Source organism: Dicentrarchus labrax, unplaced genomic scaffold (genome assembly GCF_905237075.1).
Source record: "Dicentrarchus labrax unplaced genomic scaffold, dlabrax2021, whole genome shotgun sequence".
In the NCBI taxonomy this organism is placed as follows: Eukaryota; Metazoa; Chordata; class Actinopteri; family Moronidae; genus Dicentrarchus; species Dicentrarchus labrax.
This window is the reverse complement of record NW_026136723.1, coordinates 11,204,231-11,219,537: the sequence shown is the minus strand read 5'-3', so window position 1 is coordinate 11,219,537 and position 15,307 is coordinate 11,204,231. Positions and strand designations below refer to the sequence as shown.

Genomic DNA, 15,307 nt, shown 5'->3' with positions numbered 1-15,307 from the left:
CAAGGAGAGGCTGCATTGCTTGTGTCTCGGTTGTGAGTTAAATGGGCTCCCTCTGATTGGCTGAGCATGTGCATGTGTACTGAGTGTGCTGAAGTGGGTGGCTAAGTGAAGAGAGCCTTAATGAAGAACTGCAAGTGATCATAGCGCTAGAGCTGTGATACGCATCATTTCTTCAGTTTCACCAAAAGGCTGCTGGTGTTTTAAATATGAAATCTGTTGGTCAGTACAAATAAATCATCTGGAACAGCTTGTTTTTAGACATTAATATCACTATTGACAACCAACTCTGTAGCTTTGCTTGGATGCTGCCTCTTTCTTTATCACAGATGATGTGGCTGCTTAGTTTTAATAGGAGAGATGGCATCCTCTGTTTCTCTGTCTATTTAACATTTCTCCTCTCTCCCCCCCTCCCCTCTGCCTTATAGAAAAAAACTGTAATAAAACGATGGAGCATCAGCATTCTCTAGAGGCCAATGGAGGGCATAACATATTCTTTGTAGAAAGCCATTCATCTTTCTGTCTGTCAGATCTTTCTTCTGTCTGCTTCCTCTCAAAGAAAGATAGTATAATATTTATTACAGAATCCAGCCTTGTGCAGACTGTGCTGTTTTGAGCAAGGTACAATCTGACATTTTTTGAAAAGGACTGACTGGTGTGACGTGAAAATACCTAACAATGCTGACATTATTCTGTCAGTTTTCATCTTACATATCACGTAATTGTTCTGAAGTGCAGCTGTGTACCTTTGTTAGAGCATTTGCTTCCACTCACGGTATCTGTTGCATTGATGGCATAGAAAGCCAGCAAGTGGGTGTGTTAGCATCTCATTTGGAAAGTAAAAGAAAAAGAAAACATCAAACAAACAAACAATAAAAAAACACCCAACAGGTTTTGGACTACTAAGAGACATCCCGCCCTCCTTTGGAATGCATGGGATTGTTTGCCATGCAGACTCATCTATTACACTATTTCCTACAAGGATTAGCTGTCATATGATTGTTAATTTTTATTATATATTGTAGGTGTGTGTCTGTCTGTCTGTGTGTGTGTGTGTGTGTGTTTGTGTGTGTGTGTGTGTGTGTGTGTGTGTGTAAGGGCTGGGCAGATGGAAATGTGATACAGGACTGATACTGAACATGAAGCCCTTGGGGATTTAGGGTGTGTTTTTGTTTATGATGTGTATTTGCTGACATCAGTAGGCCCATTACATACTTTCTTTAACTGGAATTTCTCCTGTGTTCTTTTACTTTTTATTGCAAACTGCTGGTAGACATTTGTCAGACTTTCATTTTGAAAGACCGCCTTATATTCTTTTTGCACATGCACAATCATCCCAACGCACAGTAATAGGGCAGTCAATGCTTGTTGATGAAGAAGACACGAAGCGGGAACTAAAGGTTAAACGCTTGAAACGAGTACAGAATCTCATTGGCTCACAGATTAGATTTTGCATTCTAATGTGCTGATTTGCATCAGTTTCAAATCATAAACAATACTATGCAGATGTGTCACCTGTCTGGTCAGCCACCTGCCTGTTGCCTACCCTTTTTTTCTGAGCTAACTATCATTATCACATCATTTTACTTTCCCTCATCCAACTGTCTGTTTCTCTTTCCTTTAGCTGTTATCTCTCTGTCACTTCTCTGTCTTCCCTTGAAATGCCTGAGGCAGGTCTGCTCATGCAAAACCAGTCCAGATTGGAACTGCCAGTGTGTGTGAGAGTATGTGTCTGTGTGTGATGATCCGCCCATTTTCCCATTCTGAACGCTTCCAGTAGGTCCACACCTCACGGCCAACCCCCTCAAAATGTCCAGGTGAGAGCAAGTCAGACAGCATCGAACACAAGGCCAGCTGGGACGCACTTGGCAGTCAGGAAGCACCTCTTTTACGGTGTGTGCCTAAGGTAAGGCGCCTTGTCTGTAATAAATGATCAAAATAGCTGTAATGTAAATTAATTTTAGTTTAATTTCAGTTGAATATTGGAAAGAGGACAAAATGAAAAAAAAGGGACAGTAAAAGGGCAAAAGTATTGTTCATTCTGTTCCTTTTCTATCATACAGCGAGGGAAGATCTTGACATACAAGATCTGAGGAAGAGCTCAGCCCTAGCACGTACAAAAGAATGAGATTTGTAAAGACAGATAACTTGAAGCAGTGCAAATAAAACTATACACGGATTGCTTGTGCTTAACTCCTCAGGCTGATATGTGTTCCCTTGAAAAATGGAACAAAGTCAGGTTCAAGGTAAAAAGGCGCCGTATATGTGCGAATGACAGAAAAAGAATGAAAAGCAGTGCTGGGAAGAAGAAAAGAAAAAAACCACACAAGAGAACTGCAACCCCACCTTGTTAGCCAGAAGCCTTGACTCATACAATGTAGTCTTGATGGATAGAAAAGTATTTGCAACCAGCTCAACCTGTAGAGCAAGTCACAGTCAAACATCTATCACTGTTTCATATGAGGTGGTTATATATGTACACAAGGAGATACAGACATAAAAGAGCTTGGCATGGAGGATCAAGACAATTTACACAAGTGTAAAGAGTAATAACTAAGAATAATGTGGACATCCCTGCCTGTATGCTGCCTGTTTGTAGGACACTGAGAATGTTTAATGGTTGTTTGATTTCCTTCATAAGAATCAAAGCTCTTGCACACTGCGAGAGGAGCTTGCACTAGAGCTGCATTTGCATCGCACGGAGTACGGATATTGGAATCAAATGCATCAAATAAGCTGCCGCTTCTCAGTTGAGAAAGCATGATACGTCTCGTCTGTCACAACAAAGAGAAAGACAAACATGCGGCAAAAGAGATAGACGAGGCCCGGCTGCTGTCGGCAGGGAAGGCAACATTGCAATCTAGAACAAATAGGAAAACAAATTGTGGTCCAGCTTCGCCATCTCCCTGAGACAAGATATACTGTTGTCTCTGAGTTTTTTTTTTTCCTATCTGGGCTGAATGTCACCACAGAGTTTGTGTATATGTGTGTGTGCATTTTGTATGAAACTGAGAGAGTAATCACACTGATAAATCACACACTCTATATGCTTGGGCAAAAATAAATCCTATTATATATGCATTTTTCTAAGGATAAGTGTGTTTGTGTCTAAACATGCTATTTGTGAATTTGTCAGGCCTCTGTGGTACTTCTTTAGAAATGATATGTCCACTCAGGAGGAGAGGTAAAGGGGAGGTAAAGCCAGCAGTGATTGAGCCTGTCTGGCTGTCAGTAGCCTATGTCGTGATTCTGAAGGCATTCATTGAGTCAAATCTTTTTATGCTGTGCAATTTAATACACAGGAATCCTGGATGAGAGAGAAAATAGCAACTGATTTGACAGCTCAATATGTCTACAGTGATGCCGAAACGCGGAAAGTGTTTCTGAATTCAAATACTCTGGATTAGACGAGACAGAATTGAAATGGAACAGTGAACAGCGAGGCTGTTATCCAACTTGTTCCCCGTCAGGCTGTGAGCGTTCACCAGAATGAGATGTAAATGTATAAGAGCATTTTTTTCAATTGTAGAAAGGAAATCTTAACCCTTGTGTAGTGTATCAGACACTCATTATGTTTCCACTTACATAACCAAATCAAATATGTATTTCAGTGGTGTTTGCACCCCCCACTCAACAGTAACACAACAGAGCTCCCAACCCAAACTAAATCTGTCAGTCCCTTTCAGATTTTAATGGCAATACTTCTTTTTAAACACACATTCTGTAACACGCATGCAAGCAGACACTTAAGCACAGCTTCATTTACACCCCACCACACCCCAGGGAGAGAGAGAAAACAACAAAATATGAAAGTACACTCACACACAAACAAACACAGCCAACTGACTACACAGGTGATCCACAACAGTTTCATCTTTAAAGTCTGCACACGATCAGACCATTAAATCCACATGCTAATATTTATTTCAAAAATTCCCCCCTCTCTCTCTCTCTCTCTCTCTCTCTCTCTCTCTCTCAGAGCACAGGGTCCCATGGCACAATCATAAATGAAATGCTTTCCGTTAACAGAAGAACCAAGACTGCAATAGGCATTTGGGATTAAAGAGATGACTGTGGCTGCCACACTTTTCAAATAGCTGATTAAGAGATCTTGAGAGCATTCGTTTGTCTTTCCAGCACAGGGAGTCTCCGAGGATGACTCATCATTGATGTATAATGAGTCAGAACTGAAAAGGTAGCTCTCTGTAAATACAGATCATGATAGGGACTATGTTTGTGAAAATGATGTCTGGTTGCTTTGTTTTCTCACAGCTGATTACCATTTCAAAATTGCTTTTTGTTTGTGATTGTTTACTCAGCTTCTTCGGGTTGGGGAATGGCACAGAGAAGTTACTATTGTATATATAAATACAAAAACTCAAATCTATTCTATTGTAATTCGAAATCAACCAGAAAGTAATTGGAATTTTTCTTGTGATTCCCATTTGTTAGAAAAATGTATAAATCATTGAAGGAGCTCAGTTTCAGTTCAAGTTCAGTTTATGTGCCTGTGGAATACTCTTCAGTCTGTGAAAACTGTTGTATGATATCTCCTGGGGCGCTGGAGAAGCTTTGTCAAAGCTGAGGAAAAAAAAGACTAGATGATGTCATGGTGGTGTCACCAGGTTTATATCAGCTACACATTTATAACAGAAAGTCTGCATTATAAACTGGCAGTGTGGAGTTTGAAACACGTGGGTGCTTACCAGGCAGGGAGAGTGTGTAACAAAAGATTCTGTCTGATTGCATTATGGGAAATATTGGATCCTGGATTTTGAGGTATTCACTTAATTTTAGAAACTAAAAGTCAGGATATCTCAGCTGCTGCATCAATTTTGACCCTTCATTTTCAAAATTTCTCTCTCAGCTTTAAGAAGATGCAATATTAAATCACTGGAGTATAGGGTTTGGTAACTGGCCAAATATATATCCGCTATCTGTGATTGGCCTTTGCTGGTTGGCTTTTTGGGCAATTTTTGTCTTTTTATAATGCTACTTTAATGGCAGAAGAACGAGTGAGAGAGACCTGCATGAATATATTTTGGCTATCGCCAGGTGTTGGGCTCACAAATCGCCCAACCCTACTGTAGTATTCCCTTTAAACCATGGTGCAATCCTTGCTTTATAAAATTAAATTAAATATAGGACAAGAGGAATGTGTAGGGCTCTTTATCTTGTAAATGGAGAAAGAATTTTGTTGGCTCTTTAACTTCTCCCATTGCTCAGGTGAAGAAGAAGCTTGGCCCACCTTGTCTCCTGAGGAGCTGTTTATTCTCCTTCAGCCTCCTCCACCTCCTCCGCAGGAGTCATGAACTGGTCTGCATTGGAGGCACTCCTCAGCGGGGTCAACAAGTACTCCACCGTGTTCGGCCGCATCTGGCTCTCTATGGTCTTTGTCTTCCGGGTAATGGTGTTTGTGGTGGCCGCCCAGCGAGTGTGGGGTGATGAGAGCAAGGACTTTGTGTGCAACACAGCCCAGCCGGGCTGCAACAACGTGTGCTATGACCACATCTTCCCCATCTCCCACATCCGCCTGTGGGCCCTGCAGCTCATCTTCGTCACCTGTCCGTCACTGATGGTGGTGGGGCACGTCAAGTATCGGGAGAAGAAGGACATGCAGTACACCGCCTCGCACAAGGGTTCCCATCTGTATGCCAACCCTGGGAAGAAACGTGGAGGGCTGTGGTGGACCTACTTGGTAAGCATGAAGGAAAGACATTTCTGGCCTTGCTGTACATGCCAAAACATAAAAAGACAAGACACAGCTGTGCTTCGGCCTTGACCAAACTGAAATTAGTTGCATGGATGAGTGGCTATGTACAAAAGGCTGGAGAAAATGTTTGTGTACTTATATCTGATTGTTTTGTCCTGATCACAAGAGAAAAGGTTTTGACAGCTTCTTTTGCACCAATCAGAAACAAGTTTCACCATCCCTCCAAACTGAACTTAAGCTGTATGAGTTATGAGCTCGGAATGCTTTTTATTATAGATCCCGCTTTAGGTCAATTGTCTTACTTCCTCCAGCCATTATCAAACGAAGAGCAGCAGTGACTGAAAGATTGGTTGCATATTTTTTGATTGACAGGCATTTATTTTACACTTACTAAAAAATGTGTCTCCCAGTTTAACCCTCATTTATCTTCTCACAGGTGAGTCTGATTTTCAAGGCAAGCTTTGACGCCGGCTTCCTCTACATCCTGTACTACATCTACGACGGTTACGACATGCGCCGCCTGTCCAAGTGCTCCCTGGAGCCGTGCCCCAACACGGTGGACTGCTACATATCGCGTCCCACTGAGAAGAAGATCTTCACCATCTTCATGGTGGTCTCCTCTGCAGTCTGCATCTTCATGTGTATCTGTGAGATGATTTACCTCATCTTCAAACGCATTCAGAAATTAATTAGGAGAAAGAAAGAGGCGGATAGGAGGATTTTCGCAGAGAATCACGAGATGACGCCACTGGCAGCACCCAGGTCAGAGTTCAGGTCCAAAACATCAATCAGAGTGGATCCCACAGCCTCTATCCACAACCTCAGTAACGCCAGGTCAGAGTACAGGTCCAAAACATCAATCAGAGTGGATCCCACAGCCTCTATCCAGAACCTCAGTAACGCCAGGGCTGAGGAGGGGCCATCTAAGAAAAAATAACATACAATATGGCAGTAGTCATGTAGAAAGCAAAGTACTCAAGGGACCACTTCAAGCAAATGCATTCATCAGATTTTGTGGAGAACTGCTGCACGACACAAAAGATCATCATCCATCAATTCAGAGATTTCTGAGACAGTGTTTTGTAAATATTATCATGTTAAATGACTTTTTACAGGAATGCACACCTTATGCATGCAAATTAACCCCTCAAAAAGGATGAGTTAAATAGGAAGGTAAAGGGTTTAGAGTATATTTTGGTACTGGTTTGTGCAGTGAGTATGGATGTGTGCATGTTTGTGGTTTTGTGTATGCATTGTTGTCATATGTATATAAGCTGTTATGTCCGGTTCTTTGTAAATGAAACTTTAAATATAAAATGCTGAAATTCACCAAGTAATGTAAATGTGGTATAGAGAGTGAACCCTTTTCCCCGATTATACACACTGCCCCCTTATAAATAAAACAAGCCTTCCTTCAGGGGAAACACAGTAACCGGCAGAAAGTACTTGAGGGTTTTTTGTTTGCAGATATTCAATATGAAGAAAACGCTCTTGATTGTTTAAAAGTGACTTTGACTCCGGTTAACATTATGTGTCATACAATTAAATCAGAATTGCTGAAGGTATAATACATGTATGAATAAATGAAAAAATTATACAAAATACATTTATATATTTTTATGCTCACAAATTTGGTTATTTGAATGAAGATTCCAGATATTATATTTTGTTTTACATTTTGTATTTATTGTTGTGATCCATAAAGTTATTTCTATGTTATACATTTCTGCCTGTGTGCGCCCTTTGTTCTTTTTGACGAGCTTTTCACAATTATCACACATGAAACCATTTGTAGCAATCATTAAAGGATCTGACTGTGAACATACAGTATGGGAAAGGAAATGAGACATTTTGTCTTGTTTTTTAAATTTAATATAAAATAATATAGGCTACATTGAAATAAAACAATAGTTAAGCATTGGGACCCATATCCCACCAGTTCATTGTGAATTAGTTTATTATAGTAATAGTATAGTATTTTTTTTCACAGTTACACAGTTCTAAAACAATTTACAGGAAGAAAGAAAAAGTCATAAAAACTCAAAGCTGAGGAAAGAAAGGTACAAAAGATAAACTAATAGATGTACATTACGTGGGTGGGCTACAGTACGTCTACTCACCTCATGTATGTGTACAATCAATTAAACGGGATACAAATACATCCCTATAATATTACCGAGTCAAAACTCAGACTAGTCTTTACATGTTTACACAGAGAGTATCGCGTTGCATTCATGACAGTGACGGACACGGTGATTCATACTCATTTGTTCTGTCGTCATCACTTTTCCAGTCTGCCGTCCAATCAGAAGCGGGGGACGCGGGTGCGGTTTTGACGGACCCGGAAATGCGCCAATAGCTTCGCTGAGCCGGACGCTGCCCTCTCCGCCTTCACTGCTGCCTTGTTGAAGGAAGTAAAGTCTGTCAAACATGAGTTTCCACTACGGCCAGGTATCAAAATACTACCTTTTCTGTTTCGTCTATTTTAGTTACAACAACATGTTAATATTGTCAAATGACTGTACTGTCTGTTGTTTTGCCTTCATGTAACGTAACTAACTAACTACCGTTAACAGTGTGTGTCACAGAGACACAAGTATCGTTAGCCATTCATGTGTTTGCTAAAGATAGCAGTACCGTTCAACAGTATAAACTGTTGCTATTTGTCAGTAAACACTCAGTAGCTTATGTAAATGTGTGTTTTGCTGACGTTATAGTCATTTAAACTGCGCTGACATTGCTGGAGTTTTAATAATAGCATAGTTTGGAACAATATGTGACTGCTGCAGTATTCCCGTTTGTTAAATTGACCAGGCACTCTCGTTTGATTCTTGTTTATTCATTTGTGTGTTTGTGTATTACGGTTGTTGTTTTTTTTTGTTAGTTTTTTTGTGCGCAGAATGTTACTATTACGTTTACTTCATGGATGGAAGAAGTAGTTTATTCAGAAGTGAAAGTAACAGTACAAGGCAGAGATTCAACGTTTTGTACAAGTGAAATACAGAATATTAGCTAAATGTTGAAGTTAGAAAATAAAAGTAGGGAGAATTGCATTATTATTATTGAAACATGAATGTGTAAACAGCATTGAAACGTTGAATAGAGCTCATTTTGCCTACTTTTTATAACCTGGGTAGCTTCTTATATAACAATATATCATATTTTACAAACTACTTGTTTTAAATAAATACAATCTTAATCTGCAGGCTGCTCCCAGATACATGTAAGTTAGTGCTGTAAAAAATAATATGTAACTAATATAGAGTACAAAGAAGTAGAAAGTGGATACAAGTACCTCAAAACTGAACTTAGACACAGTATTTCAAGAAATCTACTACTAAGTGAGTACCTCTGTACATATTACGTTAAGTAGCTTATATATCTGTGTTACTCAGAATTTTACTACTGTTAGCATTTTGTTCATCTCACAAGAGAGGATATAGAGAGGTTCCATCTCGCCACACACAGCCCATTTATTCCTTGTATTTATTGTACATTCTCAGTGAACTTGTCTGTCGCTATAGGGCTATCCAGGAGGAGGCAACCCACCACCAGGTGGTCAGTACGGGGGAGCCAGTGGTCCCTATGGGCATCATCCCTCAGCTCCATATGGAGGTCATGCACGTCCACAAGGAGGACCCTATGGCGCTTATGGAGCCCCTGGTCAGGGAGGGCAGTACGGGCATGGACAAGGGGTTGCCCCTGGCGGTCCTTATGGGGGTTATGGGGGACAACCTCATGGTGGACATTATGGACACCATGCTCCTGCAGGTAACTATAGGCGGAGACTGCAGCTGTGTGAGCTTATGCAGTACCTTTGGCTTGCAGGGGTTGAACGGGCATATTCTGAACATGAGGAGACTGCAGATAGGCTTCCATTCCCCCTTTTTCATCGCTTCTCTTTCTCTTTCTCTCTCTCTCTCACTTTCCGGTGGGATGATGGATAGAAAATGACTTACGTTCCCAGACAGTCATGTAGAGACAGGGTTCAGTTTGTGCCCCTCAGCAGGATTACACGGCTGGAGTGATGACTCCGGTAATACTGAGTGAGGGCTAAACAGAGTAAGAGACAGATGGGTATAGTGTGTGTGTGTGTGTGTGTGTGTGTGTGTGTGTATTACCCTGTTTCCTGTAGCAGCTAAGCCTAAGTCAGAACCTGATAGCCTATGTTGCCATCACTCCACACTGGGACAGAATCCATCAGGGTTCGAGCTGAAGTGTCACCTGTCCCTCTCTCCCTATTCATTTTTCTGACAACTTTTCCCCTCCACTCGTCTACGCCATATTTCCCAACACTTTGTTTCTCCTCCGAGGTGTGTTCAGGCAATGGCCTCTTGTGAAGTGACTTTTCCTCGACCCTTGACCCTGCTGCTACCTTTCTTTCCACAACCTTCGCACCTTATGTAACACTGTGCATGTATAACTGAGGTTGGTGTGGTATTCTTTAGCAGAATACCAACTGGTTTCCCAACTGTAGGGAATTTATTGGGTTTCCCCATAATGGAAGATACATTATTTTATTATTTTAATGAAATAAATTGGGTTCTGGAACTATTAAAGGTTATTTACAGTGTCACAAACCAGTATTTGTCACACAACTGTAATTATTTCTTCTCTTTTTTCTTCCGGCAATAACCTGTCAATAGTATCTACTAGCTGTTAAACTCAATCGCATATAAAATGTACTTAGCCGTAGGAATTATATTCGGCGTATCAATTACAATAAAATGTATTCCATGTTATAGTCTGTATAGTCGTATACCGCACACTGTTTTCCAAATCAGTGCCTTCTAAACACCGAAGCCCCAAAGATTGAATCAAGCACAGATGTATTATTTTTTATGATCAAGTTTCTCCTTGATAGAGTCAGCGCCATTTCCACTGTCAGACAGTGGAAACTGGTTTCTTCATCTCTCGATAAATAAATAATTATTTTGCGTCGGAAACGAGGCTGCCGCTTCATTTAGAAGAATCTTTGCAGCCTTTTTCTTCGCTCTCCTCCAGGCACACACACATGTATATCTGTTACTCCTCAAAGTCTGAGAGCTTCAGTGAAATAATAACTGGTAGAAATTCTAAGAATGGGAAATGATAAAGAGAATAAATCAAACTAGTTGCCTCAGACAGATGCAGCGTGCTAAGAAAACAATCTTGTTGTGATCTTCAAAGTCAGTCTGCACCACCCCTCGTTTCTTCACCAGCTTATTACTGATGAATTTCTTCTCTGCAGGTAACATCCCTCCTGGCGTTAACCAAGAGGCATACCAGTGGTTCCAGACTGTTGACACAGACCACAGCGGCTTCATCAACGTAAAGGAGCTGAAGCAGGCACTTGTCAACTCCAACTGGTCTTCTTTTAATGACGAGACCTGCCTCATGATGATCAGTAAGTCGAGGCAAAATGACACCATGTTTAAGTATGTAAAATACTTCCAGAGACCTTAATGGCGATGGGAAAGGCGAGGGGGAAGTTATTTGGGAAAAACAAATCAACACAGGAGTGGTGAGACAAAGGAGTTAACCCATGAATATGCCAAATTTCTAAACATCTTCTTTAGGCTGGTAGTCTGCCTAAAAAAAATACCTGAGTCATATTTGTCTAGGTGGCTGTTTGCTGTCTCCCTACATTCCTGTTGTATTTGCCAGGCAGTGACTAATGTGTTCCATTACCGTAATGAGAAATGTGTGACTTCTATAAGCTACATTTAGATACCGCTAGGAACACATCCATGGTGATAGACGGCGGACTTGCTGGAAACCTGCACTTCCCATTTGTGCTCTGTTTTGCAAGAATAACTGAAGAGAACTGTCTTTTTTTCTTTTCTTTTCCTTTTTTTGTTCGCCTAAACGTGCTGTGTTTTTTCTGTCCGGTTAGACATGTTTGACAAGACGCGGTCAGGGCGAATGGACCTGTTTGGCTTCTCAGCACTGTGGGAGTTCATGCAGCGGTGGAGAGCGCTCTTTCAGCACTATGACAGAGACCGCTCAGGCTGTATCAGCGGCACAGAGCTACAGCAAGGTATCCCCGTTTGTGTGTGTGTGTCTTAAAATGCTTTCAGTGAGCTATGCAATCTTTTTGTAAACAAAAATCATCGGATATATAGAAACAAAAATTAATTCCCATCTTGTTTCTCTATTCTTCTATCCGTTTCCTCCCATCAGCTCTTGCTCAGATGGGCTACAACCTCAGTCCCCAGTTTTCAGAGACGTTGGTGCGACGCTTCTCTGTGCCAGGCAGCCGACCCGGCATTCAGCTGGACCGCTTCATCCAAGTCTGCACCCAGCTCCAGACCATGACACAGGTGTTCAGGGAGAGAGACACGGCCATGACGGGCAACATCCGCATTAACTATGAGGATTTCCTGTCTGGGGCCGTCACCAGACTCATGTGAGCCTCATTCCGCGGACAGTCCCTCTGCACTGTGGATTCACAGCATCATTCCATGTTCAGGTCATATTTTCAGTGTTTAATGCTCTGCCATAAGTGCCCCAGCCTGCTGGTATGTATACAGTATATCAGCCAGTACGCATTATTCCATGGCTTGTTGCTGTAAGTAGATAAAGCCTTACACCCTGCACCTGATGGAAGTTCAGTGGCTCTTATAAAGGTAGCTAAAGCCTTTACTGGATAGCTTAACTTTCACCAGGGCATCAGCAAGAAAGTGATTGTGGCTTTATAACATCAGTCACCGTATACTGAAGGTCCTTAAAACAGTAACCATCTTACCATAGATGCCTTGATGGCAGTTACCAGGTGTCTTGTTTACTAGTACCAGTACAGTGATTTAAAATGATGAATAGTTTAACTGAGATACAAGTGAGCACTTGTTTACACATGTTTAATACACAGCGTTGACCTGGCAACCCTAGAGGAAGTAATAGATTAGTAAATGAAAGAATAACAAAATCCACCGCAGATGATTTCTCTGGTCCTACAGTAGAAACCTGCATTCCACTGCATGACAATGATTCTGCTGAACTGCAAGTTCATCTCCCGTGACTTTTCTCAGATGCAGCATTAACATGTTCCCGTGCCATCAAAATGATTTCAAATTCTCTTTTAAGTGTATGCATATCGGGAATATTCAGCATTTCCAGAGGGCATTTCCATGCAATGGTTGCACATTGTATTGAACATTGCTTTGCATTGCAATGAGTGTAATTAAGCAAAAAAATTAAAAAAGGGGGGCTGCATTTTATAATATCAGAATTCTCTCTCACACACTTAGTGGGATTATTATTATCATTTTTGCCAAATTGCACTGTAACTCAGTATCAACCATAAATAAAACACTCCAGTGAGTTATATGTTCTGAAACCAGTAAACATGCCAAAATGATTTGTAATGCCAAAAACAAATAAATGCTTTTCTATCACATTTTGATGTTTTCATATTCTTTATTCAGATTTTTAAGAGTTTTCTATTTCATATTATAAGAAGCTACATACTGAATGCAGTGTTTGATCTGGATCTAAAAGGTAAATATTGTGTAAATGCAGCAGTACCATGGCAATACCAACACCACTTTACTGTCAATGTGACAAGTGTTGCACATTTCTGTGAGGTCGAAAGGTTTTTTGTTCTGGTCTAACTGAGGAAAATAACTTCAGCTAAAGTGCGGCTGTTATTGTTTTTTCTTTTACAGCACTCATGGCTAGTTGAAATCCCAACTCTGCTCATGACCTTTGAGCTCAAAATGCCCAAAATCAGTTAGTCATTTCTCCCTTTGTAGGGAAGATTAACCACACAGAAGAGCAAAAAGCCTCTGTTTTCCCCTTCCACATCTGGCTCTTCTCTCCCTCACCATCTGTTCCTCTGCTTGATCACAGCCTGTGTCAAGAGTCCTCCTGCTTCTCCTCGTCTCTCCCCAAATCAGAGGCAATCCATCAAATTCTCCTGTGCATCTTTTTTGGTCGTATCCTGCTCCCGTCTCCTCCTCCTAACCCCTCTCCCTCCATCTTAATCTGAGGCTAAATTTAGCTCTCCCAGGTCCTTAAGCGCACTTTGAGTCACATTCTCCCTGACATCCCCCCTGTTCGGTTGACATGTCACCTGAACATGAATGTGGTTTAGTGTCTGCACCGCTTTCCAAACATCGAGTTTGGGGACTTAGAAGTGCACTAAGCTTGAATTTTTCCAGCCTGTAGAGAGCATTGCAGCAGCCCTTTTCTGGCTCGTGTGATTCAGCAGTGATTTAGCCTAAGTCCTGATTGTCATTTCCTGTGTAATGAGGAAATTTCCCACCACTGACCATGCCTGACATCTGTAATTAACTTGGGCAAATAGAGCAGGTTTATGGGGCTTCAGTTAGTGAGGATGTGACGCTCCACTCTGTCAGCCCCAGTTTGCGATCTGGATTGATTAGACAGTTGTATTTTTACGTTAAAATCTTGGCTAGTGCTGCTCTAAACCTCATTTACTAATAAACAGGGGCTGATGAAATAATCCTGGCACTGCTGAGAGTGCTGGTGAAGCAGAACTGGCACTAGTAATGTTGTCTTCCCGCAAGGGATGAGAACATTTCCCTTTATCTGACAGGACTGATCAAATGCCAGTTCTGGCAACTGCTAGATGGACAGCGTAGAGGGAGGAACTGCCTAATAGAATCATTTTGAAGCATGAAGCATAATCACCCACACAGAATCCTGTTAATCATAATAATTCCAGTAGTCATTTGAAGTAATGATAGCACAGAAATTGGGATATAGCTCCTTTTTCTCAACTTTCTGCTTCTGCACAAATGACCGATGAGTCAGAAGTGGTCATCGCTCCATGACAGGCTGCAGTCCAGTCGCTATTGATCAGCTGCACTCGGCATTACTGTACTTTTATGGAAAACCTTTTGAGTCTAGTCTAGAAATATCCGTGTCATCAATCATGCAGAGATTTGCAAAGAACACTTACCAATTCCCTCCCCAGAAGTAGCGTAGAGGAATATTTTCTTCCCCCTGTATTCAACTTTGCAATTTCTGGTTTCCCAGTGGATGACTGAAATTTACACCGTTTCTCTGCATCCCTCACAAGCAGTTAAAGTAAACAAAAACAAAGCTTTTTAAAACTGTTTGTGTCTTTATTGAGTGTACCAAGCCTCTGAAAGTGTCTGTGTCTTTGTATGCCAAAATATGCTTTTAAAAAAGAAAACTATCTCTGCACTTGTCAGCCAGGAGGGGTAACTCATGCCTTGTCAGCGTATCACACAATGCTGGTGACAGATCTGTCAGCCTTTCATGAGTATTCCTTGAGAGAAGGATTTTGTGCAAGAATGCCATCAATGTTTGAACACAGAAAGATGCTACGGAGGGGACAAACATTCATGTATGCTCCTTCTGACTCCATAGTCACAAAATGATTTTTAGCTTATTTTATTGACTTTTCAATAAAATGTGACGTATTCTTGTCGGGTTGGGACATTTTTGTCTCTGTTGTCAAAGGATACAGAAACAAGTAAAATTACTTTATAAATGTTGCAATGCTGTTTAATTAGCATAATATGTAACCCGGTTTGTAGAGTCTAGTTTCATCTCCTGCTGCTGTTACTCTATAGTTTATTGATTATCTCAAATTGAATGTATGTTTTTTTATTTATTACCTATAAA

At 41.0% G+C, this 15,307-nt stretch overlaps 2 protein-coding genes across 4 annotated transcripts; both read left to right on the top strand.

The window, feature by feature from the left end:
- The first annotated feature begins 1,739 nt into the window (after positions 1-1,739).
- gjb9b (gap junction protein beta 9b) lies at positions 1,740-7,433 on the top strand. Of its 3 annotated transcripts, XM_051389622.1 has the most exons (4): positions 1,740-1,903; positions 5,224-5,695; positions 6,147-6,484; positions 6,557-7,433. In XM_051389622.1, exons 2-4 carry the CDS (start codon positions 5,306-5,308, stop codon positions 6,645-6,647), a joined length of 819 nt encoding a protein of 272 aa, XP_051245582.1. In that variant the 5' UTR covers positions 1,740-1,903; positions 5,224-5,305; the 3' UTR covers positions 6,648-7,433. The 3 variants fall into 3 exon arrangements, with proteins under 3 accessions (XP_051245582.1, XP_051245580.1, XP_051245581.1); XM_051389620.1 differs by having other exon boundaries at positions 6,147-7,433; XM_051389621.1 differs by having other exon boundaries at positions 1,804-1,890; positions 6,147-7,433.
- A 632-nt stretch (positions 7,434-8,065) lies between these two features.
- On the top strand, positions 8,066-13,088 carry pef1 (penta-EF-hand domain containing 1). Its single transcript, XM_051389623.1, has 5 exons — positions 8,066-8,161; positions 9,235-9,481; positions 10,941-11,096; positions 11,586-11,729; positions 11,873-13,088. Exons 1-5 carry the CDS (start codon positions 8,141-8,143, stop codon positions 12,100-12,102), a joined length of 798 nt encoding a protein of 265 aa, XP_051245583.1. The 5' UTR covers positions 8,066-8,140; the 3' UTR covers positions 12,103-13,088.
- Positions 13,089-15,307: the final 2,219 nt, after the last annotated feature.

Excerpts from the sequence above, each read along its gene's own strand:
- gjb9b (XM_051389620.1), top strand. The coding sequence starts at position 5,306 with ATGAACTGGTCTGCATTGGAGGCACTCCTCAGCGGGGTCAACAAGTAC. Across the intron at positions 5,696-6,146 it reads GGCTGTGGTGGACCTACTTG|GTGAGTCTGATTTTCAAGGC; the intron begins GTAAGCATGAAG and ends ATCTTCTCACAG.
- pef1 (XM_051389623.1), top strand. The coding sequence starts at position 8,141 with ATGAGTTTCCACTACGGCCAG. Across the intron at positions 8,162-9,234 it reads TGAGTTTCCACTACGGCCAG|GGCTATCCAGGAGGAGGCAA; the intron begins GTATCAAAATAC and ends CTGTCGCTATAG. Across the intron at positions 11,097-11,585 it reads GACCTGCCTCATGATGATCA|ACATGTTTGACAAGACGCGG; the intron begins GTAAGTCGAGGC and ends CTGTCCGGTTAG.